General features: G+C 46.9%; 1 protein-coding gene across 18 annotated transcripts in view; it reads left to right on the top strand.

Annotated features, from left to right (window-relative positions):
* The window catches only part of Atxn7l1 (ataxin 7 like 1), a 221346-nt gene that overhangs the window by 119644 nt on the left and 80066 nt on the right, over positions 1-21636 (top strand). The window contains exon 1 of one of the 18 annotated variants that reach the window (XM_033756736.1): positions 16843-16900. The exons of the other annotated variants lie outside the window; for them this stretch is intronic. Coding sequence (XP_033612627.1) covers positions 16897-16900 — 4 coding nt within the window. The 5' untranslated portion in view covers positions 16843-16896. Of the gene's footprint in view, positions 1-16842; positions 16901-21636 lie in introns of those variants that run through there. 18 annotated transcript variants of the gene reach the window in all.

Genomic DNA, 21636 nt, shown 5'->3' with positions numbered 1-21636 from the left:
AGGGTGTTTCAAATTATCTTGATCCACTAGTGGACACTGAAATTAAAAAACAATGCATTTAAAAGTAAGGGAAGAGGGAAGAAAATAGAGTAGATCACACAGTAAAGTAAAGCAGTATTCTATGATTTTTCTGTTTTGTCCAGCATAATCCTCCTCCATAGCCATAAAGAATTAGAGCAAGAGACCTGGAAATTATCTGACCCACTGATCACACACCAGTGTCAGCAGCTGCGTGTCGCTCCCCTAGGGGACTTGTTTAAAATATCAATTTCCCCAGCCCAGCCCTGGGAGTTCTAATTCATTTGATCCAAGACTGTGTGTATTTTCCGTTCTGAGTTTTATGAACCATTGATCTAGTCTGTTTTCTTGATTTGACATTGAGATTTGCCCAAGGTTGCATAGCTCATTAGTGTAAAGCTGGGATGCTCCATCCCTTGTCTTCCTCCGTCTTCTGATTCCACAGGTCTCTGGAGAGGACCCAGACTGAAAGGTAAAATTACCTGTGAAGGTTTCTGAAAATATGATGCCTTGGCCCCACACCCAGCCAATTAAGTTACAGTCTCTTTTTGCGATGGCCCTGAATGTGTGGCTCTGTTCCTCAACCTCAGACTCAGCGTGCACTCAGCTGTCCCGAGGATTTTGCTCAGATATGGATTCTGCTTCCGGGAGTCTGGGCAATGCCTGAGATTCTGCATTTTTAGCAGTTTCCCTGTTGATGAGAAAGCCTTAAGGTATGGCTCGGTTCTCAGAGCTTACAGATTCCCACACCTCTGCTGGCATCTCCTTTGTCTACCTGTTTGAACTCTCTGGATTTGCACTTGACTACTCTTCAACAGTGATTTTTTTCTGTGTCATTTGTCAAAAATCAGCCTCCCTGCCCCCAGTGTAAGCATTTTGACAGCTGGGGACAGTCAAGGGTAAATGCTCCCCCCTTCCCTCTTCAACCCGTCCACCTTGCGTGGTGATCTCTACCTTCTCTATGAGGCTCTAATACAAGTGATAAACTCCACAACCAGTTCTGGCTTAGCTCTAGCCATTTAACAGATAATCATAATACGTCTGTGGGGACACAGAGAGGCACCATACCTTTCTTTGAGGAGCCAATTGTCCTATAGAGGTGGTCAGAAAAAGCAAACATCCCTGTAACTCATACCTGCTGAAAGGCACAGATATGGCCAAAGGAGTCAGATTGCCTGGGTTCAAATCCCAGCTCAGCTACTAGATAGCACTGTGATCATAGACACGTCATTGGGCCTCAGTTTTCCCAGTCATAAAATAGAAGTAAGAACAGTATTGGAGCCCGGGTGTTGTGGCACACACCTGTAATCCCAACACTCGAGAGGCAGAGGCAAGAGGATTGGCACAAGCTTGAAGCCAGTGTGGGCTGCATAGAAAGTCCCAAAACAACAAAAGTACTGAAGCCAGGCTTGGTGGCACACACCTGTAATCCCAACATTTGGGAGGTTAAGGCAGAGGATCACCATGAATTGCAGGCAGCTGGCTACATAGTGAGTTCGAGGACAGCCTGAACCACATAGCGGAACCCTGACTCAGAAAACAAAACATAAATAGTACTGAGTTTGCAGTGTTGTTTTGAAGGTTGAATCAACAGATTAAAGTGCTGGCACACATGGTAAATCTAAGTACAGGTATGATTTAGTTAAGGGAGAGAGGATAGAAAGCGCTATGGTGACACGTGTGCTAGACTGAGTATTTGCCACATTTGGATCCCCAGAAATGGAGAAAGGGTGTCCCTGCTGGTGGGAAGACCGTGGGCCTTGACACAGGCCAACGTAAGGGATGTTCAGGGCCAGGAGTTCCACTTGCCTGGCACTGCAGCCATGCCCAAGGCGGGCAGTAGCTGAAGGACCTAGGACCGCTGATGTCAGGTGGAGGGTCTCCTCATAGGCTGAGCTAACAAGAGCTTTATTCTGGAAGCAACAGTGCTGGTCCTGGCAGATCCTTTAAGCGATCACTTCACACACACAGGATGCTGTGTATTACTACGCGTCTGTCGTAGTAACCATTCACCTCTTCTCGGTATTGTGATTTCTTTGTGGCTCTTCACGATGTCTGTATAGGTTTCTCTCCTTGTCTGAGTAAACTTGCAAAGCATTGAAGTGTCCTTGGGCCAGGTCACCCCAAGGGTCACATAGCACAGAATCCACTTAAGTTTCCCAACCCCTGAGGCCCTGGACCACGCTTTACCGGCAAAGTTGCCCCCTCCACAGGACTCTGAAAGACTTTAGAGAAGAGCTCTGTGCCAGACCCTGCAGCCCCAGCGCTGTAGTTCCCGCCCCACTCCATTCCTAACCTGGCGTGATATAAACAATAGGCTAAGTCTATTCTGTGTCATGTGGGGGCCAGCACGTGTGCGGAGTTAGTGGGCTGCGTGTGAGAGCCACATGTAACCCAAGGGCACGTTGCTTGATGCTTGTATGCGCCCAGAGGTGAGAAGGCCTGTGCCCCGGGAGGACTGTGAGTGCCTGCTTTGCTGAATTGTCACGGGAGTGATGCTTTCTAGGAAAGCAGTTAGAACCATGTGCATAGCTTGGTCAGGAAAAGCATCAGCTGCAGTTACTTCCAGGGAGAAAAATCAAAAAGCTCATGGTCTACAACATTACAACAAGAGCAAGATGTAATCCCCAGCTGAGCGAGGAGTACAAGAATTTACAGAAGCGGTGTAAGCAAAATTCTATGGTAATAAGCTTGAAAAATCTAGAGAAAATGGAGAATCTCCTGGCAAAATAGAACTTCTCAAAATTGCCCCCAAAGAAGTAGAATGCCTGAATCGACCAAGAACCATAAAATACGTTTGAAAGTTTATTAAAGAGATGCCCTTTGGAAAAGGCCTCCATGGTCTCATAACTGGGTACTAGCTAGTCTTCAAACACCAGGTATATCCTTTGTTATGAAAACTATTTGAGACCATAGAATAAAATGAAAATTTCTCTCAATTTGTTGTATGAAGCCTGCAGGACCTGAATACTCAAACCTACATGTCTGTTCTATCTCAAAAGCTTTGAGGAAGAAGTTGACCCTAACAAAGAAATATGGAGAAGAAAGTAAAACAAGGTGTGCCCAGTGTGCCCTTGTTTTAAAGTAGCAGGTCCTACTGGCTGGCATTAAAGTCACCTGGGGTCCACCAGCCCGTACTCCCAAGCTCCTGATTTAATTAGTTTGGGGAAGGGCCAGGCCCCAGGGATGTTTGCAAGCTTCCCATAAACCCTGTTGAAGGTACCTAGGCCTGATGGATGCCCACTGCCTGGAGTATGGTTCCAGACCATCCCACCTCAGCAGCAGTTCATGGAGAGATTCCTTTGCCCAATCTTTGCCATGATCAGAACCAGGAGAAGCCATCCCTGAGCCACAGATGTGCCAAGTCCCCCATCAGAGCCGAAGAAGTCGCACAAAGCCTTAAGTACCCCATCTTCTGAGAACAGAGGCCCAGCAAGGGGCAAATATCCCCTAGACCTAAGTTCTGAGTCGGTAACCGTACCTACCTACTGCAGAGGAATGCCAGGGCAGGCCGAGAGTTTCATTCTTAGATCCGGTGGGCTTTTAATGGAAGACCTGTTTGTTATCATGCGTGGGCTAATTAGGCACATGTGGTAGGCACTTCACATAAATAAATAATTCTCACATACAGGCGATCCACATTTCAGCCTCCTTAGTCTTCATGCATCCCCAGTCCCAATATTCAGCAGCGGTAAGGATAGTGCGGCTGCCACTCACTGACAGCTCTTCATGTGGCCTGCAAAGCTCCTTGGAAATGGGGGTATCCTGGTCCCTTTTGTCCAGTAGTTGGGGCTCCCTGACCAAGGACCCTACAGATCCTTTTGACCACCCATCCTTCTCCGAACAATGGCTTTTGCCATCTGTCTTAAGCCCCAATTGTAGGAACTAATCCAGTCTCTCTCCTTTGTTTTGTTTTAAATAATAATAAAAAGGTAACTTGAACAATTCCCACCATAAAATCATATTGAGAATAAATACATGAGTGAATTTTTGGTTTAGGTCTGACTCACTAATATAGGAATAAAGTAAACTCAATTCTTGTATACACTTCACCTCCTCCCGGCCACAGGGAAGGAGTCATCAGGACATTTCACTGGGTCCCTAGGGCACTGCACAGTCAAAGAAAAGGCAATAAAATCCCAAGGGGTGGTTGGTGGTGAGTGGTCCAATGTCCAGTGTTAAAATAGTTCCTAAAAGAACATAGAACAGGATGGGCAAAATATAAATTGTTGAGGGGCCGGGGATTTAGCTCAGTGGTTCCGCCACCTGCTTCTCAAGTGTAAGGTCCCGAGTTCAATCCCCGGTACCAAAATAATAATAATAATAATAATAATAATAATAATAATAATAATAAATAAATTGTTGAAACTTGGTAGTGGGTATATATATATATGCATCTGTTGTCCTTGGGTTTCTTGTGTTGTTTGAAAGTTTTCCATTAGAGAAAAGAAAGCAATTGGGTCTGGTCCTCTCTCCCCCGCTGCAATATGCCAGGGCAGTGGTCCCTATACCTGTCGCCATGACCTCCTTGACCAAAGTCTGCCATCTTTAAAAAAAACACAAGGGAGAGGCAACATGGTGCTAGGGAGAGTGACTGGTGGAAAGGTGCCGGGACCCAGTGTAACATGGGCATGTCCCCAAAGAGGCCTGGACCGGGCAGATAGCTTCCCGCCATGGCAGTTGGCCACGAGGGTCCGCAATGCCTGACTGTGTAAAAGCTGGCTAGCAGGTGCCTTCATTACTGCGGCTGACTGTATTGGAGCCTAGGACATGCAGATCTAGTAGGAAAGAGGTAGAGGAAAATTGTTTTAGCCCTTCTATGTGAGAATGTGCAGAGGAAGGGTCTTGGTTTCCGAGAATGGATCTGGCAGCTCTGTGTGATAGCACCGCCTTCTCAGTTAATGCTGGCAATTCATGCAGCCCAGCAGGCGGAGAGGGGCACTAGAAAATTCCAGAGTTTAGATGCAGTCATAGCTCTAGAATACACGCCCCTTGGCTTGCTCTGTTGCCCTTTTGCTCTCTTCTCTCCCTCTCTCCCCTCTCCCTCTCCTTTTCTCCTCATGCACTTTGATTACAGTTTTCGAAGACTTACAGCATCTTCCTTTTGAAGCCCCCCCACCTGCTCAGCGGTGTTTACATGTCAACGTGGGGGAACCACTTTCATTTGCTGTCAAGCTCCATCCCCTAAGAAACTCTGAAGCCAGCCAAATCGGGGTTTTTTAAAAATGTGAGACTGCAGGCTGCTAAAAGCTCAGAACAGCACAGAATCCACAATAGCACAGGATGGATCCCCAGCTGGAAGGCAGAGGAGGGCAGAGGGGCCAGGGTGCTTGACTCGAATGTTAACCAAGGGTTATTGATGGTCCACTTAATCTCAGAGGATTATTACCTTGACAGGAATTGGGCCGCTGTCCTGATTTCTGTCCAACTGTGGGGTTTTTGAGTGCTGGCAGCTTGGCCTCACCACTGAGCAGCTGCCTCGGGCTCTGGGAAGTCGGCAGAGGCAAAGGTTTGAGTCTAGGTTTTGTTTTGTTTGTTTGAGGCTTTGTTTTTGTTTTTAGCATTTGCTGGCAGTGGGTCTAGCCCATGTGTTTAGGGCTGCACAGTGTAGAAAGCGTGTTTATTTTTGGATCATCTCATTGGAGCTTCCTCACAGAACTGTGAGGCCAGCTGGCCGGAGGTCTCAGACCCATGTTTATAGATAAGAAACAGATATGTAGAGTTTAGTGGGTGTTGTTTTTTTTTTCAGGCTGCAAAAAGTAGTTAATGGTACCACATCTACAACTAAATTCTTGAGTCCCCTCCCATTAGGAGGGTTGACAATCCAGACAGCACGTCAGGATAAGATCCAAATACTGACTTAAACATGCAGTGTGGGGGTGGCTTGACATGGGCTCAAAAGTTCAGAAGGATGAGTGGACAGACAGACAGACAGACAGACAGGGCTCTGGAGGTCTCACTTTGTGCTCCTGATGCCCGTCATAGTTCTGACACATAGGATCCAGAAATATTGTTGAATGACTAATCCATTTACATTTGCATAAGACTTTTTGAGCTTTTTTTTTTTTTTTTTTTCGTACTGGGGATCAACCTCAGGACCTTGGGTGTGCGAGGCAGGCACTGGAACCACTGAGCTAAATAAATCCCCAGCTTTTTGGGAGTGGGTGTTGAGACAGGGTCTCACTATGTAGTTGAGACTGACCTGGAACTCACTATATAGCCCAGGCTGGTCTCGAAACTCACAGCAATCCTCCTTTCTCAGCCTCCTGAGTGCTGGGATTAAAGGTGTGAACCACCACGCCAGGCAAAAGCTCTTTTTTTCTTAAAGAGATGAGGTCTCACTATGTTTCCCCAGGTCAGCCCCAAATTCCTGGGCTCAAGCGATCTTCCTGCCTCAGCCTCTCTGATAGCTGGAACTACAGGCACACACTACCACTTCTGGCTCTGAGCTTTAAAAAAATAGAAGGAACTAGGGCTGGGGATTTAGCTGAGCGGTTTGGTGGCCTGCCTCGCAAGCTCAAGGACCCGAGTTCAATCCCCCCGTACCAAAAAAAAAAAAAAAAAAAAAAAGAAGGAACTGCCAAATACGATGTAAAAAAAAATGCATTCAAATCCCACCCATCCCTGTCCTGTGACTGTGACCTTATTTGGAAAGAGGGCCTGCAGATGTACCCAAGTGAGGAAGTTGTACTGGATGAGGCTGGTCCCTAATTTGATAAAAGTTCCTTTCAGCGGGGGATCGCAGGTGGATGTTCTCCTAAAGTAACTCCCAAGGGGGAAAATCCGTACTCTGGCCTTGTAAACTTGAAATCCATACTTACCTTTTGGTCCTTTTCTTTTGTGAACAAATAAAAAATAATCTGTATGTTAAGAGGATACTTTTTAAAAAATAGACTTTGTTTTTTAGGACAGTTCTAGTTACCAAAAAGATATGTACACCCTAAGGCCAGTTTCCTTGTTGTTAACGTGTTACATTAGAAAGGCACATTTGTTACAATTATTGACCCTGTATCGATACTTTATTACTAAATGAAGTCCATACTGATTCATATTTCCTCAGTTTCACCCACAGTCCCTTTTCTGTTCAGTTAGTCATCGTGTCTCCTTACACTCCCAGATGTTCCCATTTCTCAGAATTTCCTTGTTTATAAATAACCTGGATAGTTTTGGTGGGTGTTATTGCTGTCGTTGTGTGGTATCCGGGATTGAACTCAGAGCCTTGTGCTTGGGAGGCAGGCACGGCGCCGCGGAGCTACATCTGCAGCCCTGACCTTGATAGTTTTGATGAGCACTGGCCAGATAAATTATGGGCTGTTTCTCTGTTGACATTTGCCTGATGTGTTTCTCATGATCAGACTTGGGTTGTAGGTTTTGGGGGTGACCTTAGAGACCTTAAAGACCACAGAGATAAATGGCATTTTCCTCTTATGGTGTCAAGGGTAACATAATTCAGAATGATTTCTCGCTATTCATGTGGACTTTGATTACCTGATGGAGCATTTGAGGTGATCTTTGTCAGTTTCTCCAGTGTAAATCCGCTTGCTCTCTTCTCTCTCATCCCCACTCTTTCTGCACCTTACTCTTTGCACATCCCACATTTAGGAAGTAAAAACTGATACACCCCCTCCCCCACCACAGGTGAAATGGCTACATAGATTATTTGGAATTTTTCTACAAGGAAAAGCTATGTGATCTCCCCCATTTATCTACTTCTTCTACCATTTATTTATATCAACATGGACTCTTCATTTTATACTGGGGGTTACAATGTAATACCGCTTTATTTTGTTGCTCAAGTTTTCCAGTTTTGGCCATTGGAAGATCTTGCGGTTGGCTCCTGTATCCCATAAACGTATGCCTATCATGTAAGGTTTTACTGTTTACTACTTCTATGTTATTATTTTGCTTCCTTACTTTCTGACCTTGCAAGATGTTCCAAGTTCACCTGGTATATCTCTTGCCCCAGGAAAGAATTAACCAGTATCTCCAGAGAGTCTTGGTTCCTCTCGGGAATAATCTGAGAAAACAAGATTTAGGCACTAAGGTTTCTCTCTGCTACTAGTTTCTTTCAGCTGACATAAAGCAAAAAAATAAGTATGTGTACACTAACTTGTGTCTGTATTATAAGTAAGCATCACAGGCCTATAAAGATTTCTGAATGTTACCATCTGTATCTATATTAATCAGGAATTCATACTGATGTCTCCAACTCTAACCCATTCCTATATGGATCATTCTAGCCCCTTCTCTTGCCTATCTGTAAATTTCTTTTGCAACAGTAAGAAACCTGGCTTCTACCACATACTATTTTCTTAATTGCTTGGTTCTGGTATGCACATATAGCAGTATTGAAATTGTAACCCATGAGAAACAATTTTATCAAGTAGGATACAGTGCTTGCATGCGGTTGATTTTGCCATTAGTCTCACAGACTACTCATCTCCAAAGTTACTTACATCAGCACTCTTCCAGCACCCTCTTCCGTGAGGTTCTTTAGTACATTTGCAGTACATTTAGATTCTCAGTCACAGTCTGCATGCCTTCCAGAGATCTAAGAGGACACCTTAATTTTTACATTTTGTCCCAGCTAGATAATTCAGAAAGAACAGCTACCATGAAAAGCAAAGCAATACAATCATACTGTCATACTTTTTGTCATTTCCTTGGGTTTTTAAAAATAGCTCATCACACAAGTAATTCATTAATACAAGTTAAAGCCCCCTGCAGTGTTACTACAACCTAAGTTCCTGTCTCAGACATAAACACTGTTAGTCTAGGGTGTGTCTGAACAGACTTGTTTTTTATGCATTCATATCCACATAAATGTCCCCATAGAAAAAGTGTTGTTGCTGTGTATATTAACATAAATAGTACCATACATAACTTCCACGGCTGTTTTTCTCTAAGACATTCAACTGGATGTCTTTCAAGTCTGTGTATGACTATCTGCCCAATAAAAGATATTCCATGAAATAGGCAGACTGGTCATAGTTTCTCCCCACTGTTCACAGCAGTGGGTAGTGAGCACTCTTGTACATAATATTTGTTACTCCAAGAACTGCTGGTCATGGAGATGCATGTTTTAATTTTAATAGCTACTGTCAGGTTGCCCATCAGTATACTCGGATTGGAAAAAAAAATCTTATTCTTTATTTATGTGGCTGCCTGGGACAGAGAATCAGATTGCTAGTTTTTAATTTGTCTTAATGTCTCTCTCTAGAGAATAGTAACTAGAGGGGTGAGACTCATTCTCTGTTATTTAAAAGAACCTCATGCTGTGATGATTTCAAGTGCTTTTAAGATGTTAATAGTTAAATTGTTGGAAGAGGGGCCATATGATAGAGTGGTGTACTCATACCCACCTCTCAGTCACTGACTCTGAGATGCCAGCGCCTTTGTAGGAATCTGCAGGAGCTCTTCATGTGTGTGACAAGGGCCCACAAGGCCCAGCACAGGTAGACACAGGTGGGGCTCACCCCTAGTCTCTCCCAAGCTCCAGATGCGTAGGAAGTTCATGAGTTAGTTCATTCATTCAGCAATTGAGACCGATCGTTACTAAGGGCTGGGCAGTCTCATTGCCCTCTTGCCACCCCATTGTTCAGGCTGGCCGGACATTCCCAGCATACGTTTCTGAAAGTGTCACTTGCCATTCGGCAGAGTGCATGTTAGATGCCAGGCAGGAAGCCCAGCGCTGAAAAGGCAGGTGAAGGTAATAGCGCCCCTGCCCTGGTTTGCTTGTCTCTCAGTGGTCTCTTCAGACTCCCTTCTCCTTCAGCATCCTGAAATAATACGAGTGGAGATCAGGTCATTCCACAGGCCACAGATGTTGCCTTTCCAGATTCGGGCTCTGTGCCTCCCTCGTGTCCCAGAATGATTTCCCAGCTGATTGGGAGTTTGGATGGGTGTGTGAACTGTACTGGTAACTTGCTAGGCTGCCGTTTAATCAGAGACAGAAATTAAAATGCTCAGAACATCTCTGCTCTGATTAGTCAGGACCAGGTATGTGCTTCACATGCAAAGCGCAGATCCCTTACAGAGAACTCTTTACCAAGCCTCCCACTGCAGGAAGCCGTAGACTGTACCACCTGAGGATGAGGTGGGAAGGACTCAGACTCTTAAAGGTTTATGAAGTAACTGGGCCTAGTGGTGTACACCTGTGATCCCAGCACTCTGGGATACTAGCAGGTTTGAGCCCAGCCTGGGAAATTTAGCAACTTAGCAAGACCCTGTCTCCAAAAATAGGCTGGAGATGTAGCTCCGTGCAAAGCTCTGGGTTCAATCCCTTAGCTCCTAGGAGTTGATCCTCCCAGTGGTCCTATAATTTGTCATAGCTCTAGAGCAGGGAGGGCACAGATGCAGGGATCTGGTAGCTTCCACGTAATGGGATTTTGTACCTTTTCTCGGAACAATGGGGATTTCTTCCTTTTCTTATTTTTCACCAGTGGACGAACAGTAAACATTTCCTTTTCTTCTCAACGTTGTGTTATAGAACTTGTTTGCCCTGTGTAATGAGTGGGTTGATTTGTGTCCCCTAAAAAAAAGCACTCAAATGCCACCACCTGTCCTGTGACAGTGACCTCATTTGGAAAGAGGGTCAGCAGATGTACACAGGTGAAGAAGAAGTTGTAGTGGATGAGGGTGGTCCCTAATTTGATGACTGATACCTTCAAAAGAGAAAGGGGAGGAAGCCTCTGACACAGCACATGGGAAAGGGGTCATGGGAGACAGAGTCAAAGCCTGGAGCGGGTGCAGCCAGGAGCCCAGAAACAGCAGGAACCGCCTGTCAGTAACCCCAGGAGAGAAGCAGGGGACAAATTCTCCCTCAAAGCCCCAGAGGAGCCCAACCCTGCTGACTGATTTCAGACTTCTGGTTCCTGAATTATGCAAGAATAAGTTTGTTTTGAGCCACCCAGCTTGTGGCACTTCATTATAGCAGCCATAGGAAACTAATGTATCTTCTCTGTTGGTATTCTTGAGGGAAAAGGAGACTTTAACCCCAAATTCCCAAACCTGACTATTTCAGTAAGCACTGCTTCTCCTTCTCACTGCTGTGCCCAGAGTCCAGTCCTGGTAGAGTCCCCGCAGCCACCCTGGGTGGAGCCAGAAGCTCCCAGCCAGGTGAGACAAGGGGTCCTGACCTCTGCTCTGCAGTACTCACAAGGGAACCGACCATAACCATCAGGGTGTGTGACAGAATGTGCAGCGGCGTCCGGATCTGAGCCTCTCCTTAGTTCTCTGTGGCTCCTCCTTTGGACTAGTGTTTCCCATTCACCATTCACTGCGTCTTCCATGACCAAAATTTGTGGGATTTTAGAGCTGCAAAAACCCAAGGTATGAATCAGTCCAACTTCCCAGTTCATTTTATTTACAGTAGTGACATCTGTTATTTTTGGAGTAATAATGCAAGTAAGATCAAATATTTATTGACTACATACTATGTGCTAGGAAGGTTTCTAAGCGCTTTATATGTATGAACATATTTAGTAATCACAGCAGTGCTTTGCAGTACGGATTCTCATTGTCCCCGATTGGTGGATGAGGAAACCGAGGCACAGAGAGAAAAGGAACTTGTCTGTCTAAGACCCACAGTTAGCAAGGGACTGAATCAGAATTCAAACCCAGGTTGTCTAACCCTAAGGCCTCTTAGCCCCCTGCTCTGCAGGAACCCAAGGTGAATGACGGTGTCTCTCAGCCAAAGAGCAAGAGCTTCAAGACTGGAACTGTGATGCCTGCAACCTAGGAGAGTTGTGACTTCTTAATATGGACCCAACCTTAAATGCAAAGGCACATAGGTGTACATACACCACACCGCTCTTAAAAAGGGGCAGCTCTGTCCCCTCCAGAGTACATGAGCTTATCAGTGGGCTGCCCAATCCTCATGAATGAAGAGCTCTTTAGAAACCAGTTGGGTCCTGGAGGGACAGTGACACAAAGCCCTGCCATCCATGGACTCTCAAGCCCAGGAGCCAGCAGCACGGAAGCAGGACCCTGCGCCATGTCTAGCTGGTCAGAGCCGGGAGGCCAAGGCTGCCAAACAGCACCAGAAATTCTTCCAGGCTTTCCTCATGTCGGTCCTCTCCTCAGAAGGAGGTCCTGAAGGAGTGACCCCTAAGTCAGTGCCAGCCCAAGTCCTGTGTCCTGTTGCCAGCACCCTCAGCCCTAGGACAAGGTCATGTTGCCATACAGGGAGGCCTTCAGGAGCAACCATGGTCACAGCCTTAAGTCAGGTAGAGCAGTGGGGACAAGATAGTGTCCCAAACCACCTGTGACAGAGCAGTGGGGGGGGGGGCTTCAGAGAACCACTGTTAGTGATGAATGCTTCAAGGCCAGCTGCAGTGACCCAGGAATCACTCCGGCAGCTCAATCTGTCACTTGCTGTCCCTTACATACTTTGAGTAGGGCCCTCAGCTCCTCCCCATCCATTCCCCTCATGGGACATACGGCCATGGTCCGCATCAGTAGAGTCAGAGGTTTGGGGTAACTTCCAGGCCCTGATTGTCACCCAGGGCTCTCTCGGCTGCCTCTTCTGTCCCCATCCCTGTCAGCTCCCCAGCTGGTGAGTCAGTGAGGGGAGGGTCTCCAGCCACCGCCCTGTGACCACAGCGTGCACTGCGCTGGTGGTTGCTGCTGGGGTCAGGGAAGGGTCCCAGGGCTGGAGTTTCTGTGGCTTCAGCAGAAGGCTAGGCAAGGCACGTGCATCAGGCTGAGGAAAACTTCCTAAAGCCAGAGATCTACGGAAAACGAAAAGGTTACAGGAAGGAAGTCCCACTGTGGTTTGGCCCGGTGGGAGGGAGGGAGGCAGGGCTGGGGGAAGGAGGAGGCCTCAGGGCTTTACAAGGTTTCTCCTGGCTCTGCCAGGCAGGTAGAACACCTGGAATTTTCAGTGGGTATCTGAAGGTACCAGCTCCACTCAGGTAAAGAGAAGGGAGCAGATGGCTCAGACAAGAACCAGGGTTGGCACTGTTCGAATCTGTATTCTGTGAGGTTAATGAATTAACCATCTGCGCTGAGAAAAAGCCCTGGGGCCCAAGGGCTGCACCAAGATCAAGATTTCAGGCTATTTATTATTGGATTGTGGGAAAGCAGTGGCCCACACCTGTAAACCTGCTACTCTGAGAGCTGAGGCGGGAGGGCTCAAGGCAATTTAGCCAGCCCTAGTCTCAAAATAAAAAATAAAAATACTAGGGATGTAGCTCTGGGGTAGAGCACTTGTCTTACATATGCATAACCGTGTTCAATCCCCAGTGCCCCCCACACCACCAGACACACAAAGAATCCAGAGTGTGAGCCACCACTAACAAGAGGGCCCCTCTCCAGGCTCTGTCGGTGCAATCTTTAAACGCACCCTTAGCTGGGCCTTTCACAGTAGGCTGTTCTCAGCCCTGCCATTTGCTAAAAACCAGAAAGCTAGCTCTGCAAAGAAAGCTCGCTCTGCAAAGAAAGCTCACATGCTTTGCTACTGATTTTTTTTTTTTAAGTGCTGGGGGTTTTTTCTCTGGCTTCTGTCTCTGGAGCTGCTAAATCCTAACTTCCTCTCTCCACTGTGGGTACCAATTCACCCCTGTTTGAGTAGGTATCGGATTTACCCAAAACGTGATCCTGTCATTCCTAGACCTGTTCCTGCTCCCTGACCCTCGACCTTCCCGACTCTCTTGCCCCCGCCCCAGCACACGAGACAGCCCGGGGACAGTGGGCACCAAGGCTGTCCCTGGAATCCCAACCCAGTGGACCAAGACGAGAGGTTGCGCGTGTGTTCGAGAAGCCAGGTGACCCAAAGCCCTAGGTAGGAACTCTGTACACAGAAGCCTCTGGGCCATAAGGCTTCCTACCACTATCTGGGACAGTGACTATCATTGAGAGGACATCACGAGTATGCCCCAGCCCTCCAAGAGGGGTGAGGGTTCACCCAAGGGAAAATCAAGGCACTGTTACTGGGAGAATGGACACTGAGCAGGCCAGACCTGCAGATTGTCTTCACCACCACCTGTTGTCTCTCTCCTTCACTTCCTTCTGCTTATCTGTCTCTCAGCTCCTGTTGCAAGAGGACAGCAGATCTCCATGTTAGTATCTGCAGGGCTGGCAGCCAGTGTAGACCGTCAGTTTCCTAGTCTTGCTAATCTCGGAATGGGGACATAGCGCTGAGGCACAGCAGGCAGCGTGACACCTGGCTTGGCTCACCGCCTGTCTGTGACGTCTTCCTGTGCCTGGAGCAGGGCTGATCTCCTGCAAGATGAGTCCCGTGCTGTAGCCTTGCCTGGGCCTTGCTTTGTTCTGGACTTCCTGTTCTATTTTTGAACAATTGCAGCCTCATCCCAGGTGGCCTCAGAGCCCGTGGGAATGGCAGGCATCTGGCCCGAATGAGGCACTGGGATGGCCCTGCATGGAAGGTGGCTCCCTACCTCCTCCCTCAGTCGTCACCCTCCACCCTACCAACCTGGCTGACCGCATTTTCTGCTCCTACTGTCAGCTATGGAAATGCAAACTGGGTGTGAAGAGGTTTTTCCATGCCCAGAGATCCAGTTTACACTTAGGGGTCTGTGCCACCCTCTCTGGGGAGCCCTCAGGCATCCACATCAAAAAGCAGCTTTGGATTCAGCACTGCATCTTTGCAACAGTGAGTAGAGCAAGCACAGGCCGAGTCCTGGCTTCCTTAAATCTCCTTCAGTCCTGTCACCCTGGAGGTGGAGGAGGACCCTGGTTTTCTGATTTGTTGTGATCACTCAGCTCTTTCCAAAGGTACCCAGGAATTCAGAATTCAGAGCCCTGTCTTGTGGGCTCCAATCCAAATAATCGCCTCTGCAGGATGCCCTGGCCCTCCTGAGGTTTCTGGGACAGGACAGTGCCATGCAACTCCTAGCCCCCAGGTGTCTGTCCTGCAGCTGATTAACCGGAAGGGGTAGGTGCCACCTCACGTAGGGACAGGACTCCACCTACCATGCCACCCTGTCCCTGTGCTTAAGTCTGGTATTTCATCATTTTTGCAGTTGTTTTAAAAGAAGGGAGGAGGTTAAAATGAGAATTCCAGGTTTAGATTTGATGACAATGATTTTTAAATATCTGATTTAATCTTGATATCCCCCAAGCCCTCTCCCCCACCCAAAGAACTGTTTAATGCTTTTTGGCATGAGCACATCACAGTTGAGAAAGTTATGGTTTTCGACTTTGGATTTTATAATAGTGATATTCATACTACTACCCAGAATTCTTACAGATTGATGAGAAAAAGAAATATACTAATTAAAGATGGGTATGAATAGGTAATTCACAGGAGATGTAGTTCAAGTGGGCAATTAACGTGAAAAATTGTTCAACCTCACTGGTAATCAAAAACAAGAATTAAAATAAGTGGAGTGTTTTTCACCTATCAAAATGGCAAAAGTTTGCAAATTAATAATAATTTCTTGCCAGGGATTTAGCTCAGTGGCACTGCGCCTCTCAAGCCAAGGTCCTGATTTTGATCCCCCCCCAAAAAAATTAATAATAATTTCCAGTACTAGTGAGGAAGAAGTAAGCCAGATTTACAACCATGCTGGTATACATGGAACAGATTTCTCTCTACTGGGTATTTGACTACCTGGATCAAGGGCTGGAACCAAAAATTCTACTTCTAGGAATTTATATTCGAAAATATAAATAAATGTATACAAAAATGTCTTTAAAGGTTATTCGCTCCAGAATTACCCATAATAGCAAGAAACTGCAACCAATCCTACCACCCTAAGATAAAACGTTTTATAATGAAGAAATGTTTATGATGTGAAAAGTAGAGAGGAAAATAGCATTTTGTTTTGTTCTGTTTTGCTTCAAGACAGGATATGTAACCCAGACTGGCCTTGAATTCTTGGTGATCCTCCTGTCTCAGCCTCCAGATTACAAGAGTACACCACTATTCCTGGCTTGGAAAGCAACATTTAAAACAAAGTGCTTATTTTTCTTCTTTAAAATTATGTACATATAAATGCATATTTTTCAACTGAAATGTTGTGAAGATGGGTGGTAGATTTTTATTTGCTTCTTCCTTCATATATAAATTTTCTAAAATATTATATACTTACTGATTTTATAATTAGATTTTTAAAATTTTAAAAGATAATTCAGGTAACAGTGCCAGAGGTAAGATACATGAGAATCCACTCTGGTTTGATTTTGCTTTGTTTTGTTTTTTTTTTTTGTTTGTTTCCAGGGTCAGAATCTAAAATGATCAGAAAACAAATCTATTTTTTTAAGATGTCTCCAAATGCTAAAAGAAATTATGAAAAAGTGGGTTCTGCTCAGGTTTTCATTTAGCCACCTACACCCTTATATCGAAATTTCTCCTTATAGATAGGAAGAGCAACTGCTGACATGTCCCGATGGAATTTTAATTTCTATAATGAAGCTAGCATTACATTTTTCCGCTATCTTTTTTAAATCCCTTTAAATTCTACCTCTGCTCCCACCTCCTTATGATTAAAAAGCTCATTTGGTGGTGGCTTAGGACTAATTTAGCCTCAGATGACTTCTGTGGTGACAGGAATGACCCCCGGTGCTGCCTCCTCTTTCTCTCCTCCCCACTCTCTCTGGCGGTGCCAGGTCGGTCATCTTCACCTGTGTATTAAGGCTGCTGGTGTCTGACCCAGGGTTCCCCAGCCATAAGGAGCAGGAAGACCCGCTTCCTCTGCAGAGTCTCCATGGCTGGAGAGAGATCCGACTCATTCGAAAAAGACTGCCAAGTCGCTGCAGAATTTGGTGTGTTCCTCTAGCAAGCTTGTCAACACCCTTTGTCTTTCAGCACCTCTGGGGCGTGGTGAGGGATGCCACTGTCATGACTTTAGCAAGTGTCATCAGGTAACACAGAAGAGGACCATACCTGTGTCTAAGTGTGAATTTCTTCAGTTAATGAGTAAGCATATCTACCCCCAGACTGGAGTTGGGACTTTTGGTAGAATTTGGGGCACACACTCCAAGTGGGTACACAATAATGTCTTTAGGCATTGTTCTGACAGTAGCTTCTTTATTCTTTTTTTTTTTTTTTTTTTTTTTTTTTTTTTGGTGCCGGGGATCGAACTCTGGTCCTTGCGCTTGCAAGGCAGGTAGCAGAACCACTGAGCTAAATCCCCGGCCCTCTTTATTCTTTTTGACGACTCTTGTCTTGGTTTGTCAGCCGAAGGACTTCAGGATTCACTCAATGATAAAACATGATTAGAAAGGTCAAGAATTTGGGCCAGGAATTTAGCTCAGTAGTTCCTGCCACATGCTTCACAAATACAGTTTGGAGTTCCATCCCCGGTACCAAAAAAATAAAAATAAAGAAAAAGGATAAGAATTTGAGGAAGGGCCAGAGATTTAGCTCAGTGGTGCTGCTGCCTGCCTCAAAAGCACAAGGTCCTGAGTTCAATCCCTGGTACAAAAAAAAGAGAATTTGAGGAAACAGAATCTCTGAGGAAGTTCTGTGGCTGCCCCCATTTCCTGGGTCCTGGCTACAAGGACTAGCACTGGCTCACTTGATTCTCATATGGACTCTAAGAGGAAGATCTTACACTCCATTCTCCAGATGAGGAGGATGGGGCTTGAAGAAATTTATTCATTTGCCAACCCATGCCTGATCTCCTAATTTACCAGGCTGACTCCCACTCAAGGCATCATGCTAAGCAGTGACATCTATACTACAAGTTGCTACTCTTGGTCTGGAGTGGGCAGTGAGGTTTCCCTCGGGGTTGCCTCTGATGCAGTATATATCAGCCTGTAGCCGGGAGCACCAACCAGCTTGTAAAGCACAGGTTCCTGGCTGGGTCCCTGAGATTGTGAGTCAGCAGGGCTCCAGCAGGTAGGGCGATTTGCTGATGTGGCCACAGACCCGGGCTCTACCGTTGGACCGTATCTGAATTGAAATTCTGACCCAGCCAATTAGTGGGTGGCTTGGGAAGCTACTTAGCCTCCCTGGACTGGCTTACTCGTCTTGAAAATACGGATTTACAGAGCAGCTCCTACGCAGAGTTGTGGGGATTAGATGAGCTAAGCCTCGTGAAGTACTTAAATTGATAGCTCCTCGTCCGAGTTTGCTTTAATTGGCAACCCACGAGACGGCAGTGTCCTGGGTGGAAGGAACCCCTGTGGCCTTGGAGCCAGAAGGTTTGCGTCCCATCTGAGCTGCTTTCCGAAGGCCTGGGTTCCCTGAGGGAGGCCACAGTGTGGTCAGAGCCCTCAGGAACCTCTGGACAGAGAGCTGATGGCCCCTTGGGTGGTGTCCTGCTGTGAGGGACCAGGAAGTGGCTTGGGTTCTAGGGCCCTGACGGCTTCCTTGAGGATATGTGTGTGGCACTCCATGCCCATCAAGCAGCGAGCGGCCGGTGCCAGCTGACCCTCGGAGACCTAACCTTGCTCCAGAGCACCAGTGCTCTGACCTGTGGCCCAGAGTCACCTTTGATGCCACCTCACCTATGCTGGTTTAAAGCCCTCGGGCCCAGTTCCTTTCCCTTGCAGCTTTTTATTTAATTTCCTTCTAGTAAAGCTGCATGAAGCCACACTGTTAGAAAGACAAGCACTGGCAGTTGTCCGAGGGGCCCTCAGCAGTGGCCTTGGCCATGTCACTGATTCCTGCAGCGCTCTGGACTCTGCTGCAGGTCACACTTGCATGTGGTGCTGTCATTTCCCTCAGAGCCAGTGACAGTACCTTATTCCTTGACAGCACAGCAGGCCAATGGGTGGTCCTCAGATGGGCAGCATCCACTCCAGCAGGCCCATCCTGCTGGTTTAAGATGTGGGTTTTGTTATTATTCGCAAGTCAGGGAGATGATGACCCTGGAAAAGATAGTTTGTCACCCACAGTCCCCGAGAGGACTGTGTCTGCATGCAGGGCCACCCAGGGGAGCAGCAGGCCCAGCAGGAGTCACAGGGAGGAAGGAGAAAGCAGAAGCAAAGCTTTGGTTGGTGTTCCTACAGGACAGCATGAGTGAGGCAGAGTGGGCAGGTTCAGGACTGGCTCGTTGGAATCATTCAGCGGGTACGGAGGTGCAGGGCTGCCCTGGGTGTCTGAACCCCAGGGGCAGCTCGGGCAGAGGATAGAGGCCAGAGTGCAAGAACTGAGTGCAGACCCATGGAGGACGTGCACTTGGGAGTGGTGGGTTTCCCAGGAGAAACCTCCTTGTAGCCGAGTCCTCTACTGTCCCCGGGAACTCGCCAGTCCTGGGAGGGACAGGCTGTAAGGCCTTACGGTGTCAGAGCGTTAGAAATACAGAAAACAGACATGACTGGAATACTTTGAGCTATCACATGCAAAGCTACCTTTCCGTGAGACCCTCTGGTGACCAGTGGGCTGCCGTGGTTTGCAAAGCACCGTTCTAGGGCACTGCTGAATGCCTTGACTTGGAGCTGCTGAAAGCACCAGGTGTCCCCAGGTGTCCTGTGTACAGACAGGGACAGAGGCCACGGGGCCACGGGACTGTGCAGCTAGGTGTGCAGAACAGGGCCAACACCAGAAATGGAAGGCAAAAGGCAGGACATCTCAGAACGTGAGGAGTCCTTTCCATCTCCTGAGCACAGCTAATAATAATGTTCTTGTGGTTGTTATGAGTGACAGGTGCAGCGAGGATGATTTGTGTGCTTTGTAAACGGAAGACACTGTTCTCTGTACCTGCTTAGTTAGAAGGAGGTGATTTATCAGAGAATAAAGGTGAAAGCTAATGTTGTCATCTCATTTCACAATAGGAAAAGTAGTCAATAATCTCATAAAATAAATCACAAATTTTAAAAATAAGACAAAACTTCCAAATGAGTAGTACACCTCTTCCTCCTTTCTTTCTTCCTTCCTTCCTTCCTTTCTTTTTCTTCTGTTGCTGGAGATTGAACTCAACCTTCACACAGAGCTACATTCCCTAGCACTTTTTTATTTTTTATTTTGACACATAATCTCACTAAGTTGCTTGTGCTGGCTTGAAGCTGTGATCCCCCTGCTTCAGCCTCCCAGAGTGCTGGGATTACAGGCCTGCACCACAGCACCAGCTTCCAATTACTTTCAATGGGGCAAAAAGATCTCTTGGGTGGCCAGGATGACACAGTTGTCATCACAGGCAAAGGCTCCTTCATGAGCCCTGGCTGGCCCCCTCCCCATGCAGAAGAGTGGTTCCTTGTACTGAGGAAGAACAGAAAGGAGGCGCAAGAGCCAAGTGTGGGCGCCTCCTGGAGCCCCATGCTTGGCAATAAAGGAACCTTTGAAATCGTTGCCTCAAATTCGTCATTTTAAAGACAGGAATATGAAAGTCCAGGAGGCAATAACTTGCCCGAGGCTCTGTGAGTCAAATGCAGGGACAGGAGAGGACCTAGGCCCAGTCCTTCTTTCTTCCCCTTGTGGCCTTAGATCCGAGCCGAAACATCCATACCCAGCCTGGCAGTGCTGACAACAGCAGCTGTGTATTTTATTTCTTTGCTTTATTTATTTATACCCAGCCTTGTTGTAAAAGGATTTAAAGCTGCTTGAAAAGTTGCAAACAGCACAGCCAGATAAAATAAATTTAAAATAAGTGAGAAAGATGAGATGAAGTAATAAGTAGCCCTCCTGCTGGAGCTGGCAAGCTCCTGGCCCCTAAATCAGAAAGATTTAGGGCAATGGTTTTGGTGTTCATGTCCCCCTGCTCAGGACGTCAGCCTGCTTTTCTCTGTGGCTAGTTTTAGAGCCTCTGCCCCTTGGCAATACAGATGCCCTTTAAGATCACTTTGAAAAACTCAGGAATTTCTCTGCAAGGAGTCAGTATGGAGGGTATTGGTGGGGATAATAGGATTGTTGTTGTGTTGTTCTGGTTTGTTGCACTTGTCTGTTTTGAGACAGGATCTTGCCCTGCAGCCCAGGCTGGCCTTGAACTCACGGCAATCCTCCTGACTCAGCCTCCCTAGTGCTGGGATTACTGTTGCATTTTTAAGACCAAGCAAGAGAGCAGAGCTGTCTCTTACTGAGCCCCCATGCTGCCTTCTGCAACCATTAGTTGTCCAGAGCCAATAGCCTTCTTGAAGGGTTTGTTTGTTTGTTTGTTTGTTTGTTTTTACCCTTTTTCCTGTGCTGGGGCTCAAACCCAGGGCCTAATGCATGCTAGGCAAGTTCTACACTGGGCCACAACCCAGTCTCCACCCTGCCCTTTTGGTGTGTCCCTGCATCAGTGCACCTCTTCAGGCCCTTCCTAGAGTCTCCTGCTACGAAATGAACCCCAGCTAACCCTTCTGGGAATCCCAGGGTGTATGATGGCTCTGGCCTCTAAGACATTTGGAAATGTGCTCTTGGGGGCCGTCACGGGGACTGGCACTGATCGGCTCCAAGGTGCTAACCACCATGTGCACTGCAGAGGACAGTTCTGCGCAAGGAAGAATCTCCACTGAAATGCCCAGGGCACTCCTTCCTGGTGCTGATAAACTCCTGATAGGCACCGACAAGAGTGCAGGCAAACCCAAGTGTTTACTGCTGTACAGCAGCATCACAACAGCCACTCTGCAGATTACTTGGTTTAAATCCAAGAGCTTAGTGGGAGGAAATCACTAAATTATTTTTATCTACACAGTGTGGTCAGAAAGAATTACATTCTGCAGGGCCGGGCTCTGCCGGGAAGGGTTTATTTCATTAGGCCAGAGTCCCACGGTCGGATCAAACCGTGG

Source organism: Fukomys damarensis, unplaced genomic scaffold (genome assembly GCF_012274545.1).
Source record: "Fukomys damarensis isolate Sample0158 unplaced genomic scaffold, DMR_v1.0_HiC HiC_scaffold_4, whole genome shotgun sequence".
Taxonomy (NCBI): domain Eukaryota; kingdom Metazoa; phylum Chordata; class Mammalia; order Rodentia; family Bathyergidae; genus Fukomys; species Fukomys damarensis.
This window is presented reverse-complemented; position numbering and strand designations above follow the sequence as displayed.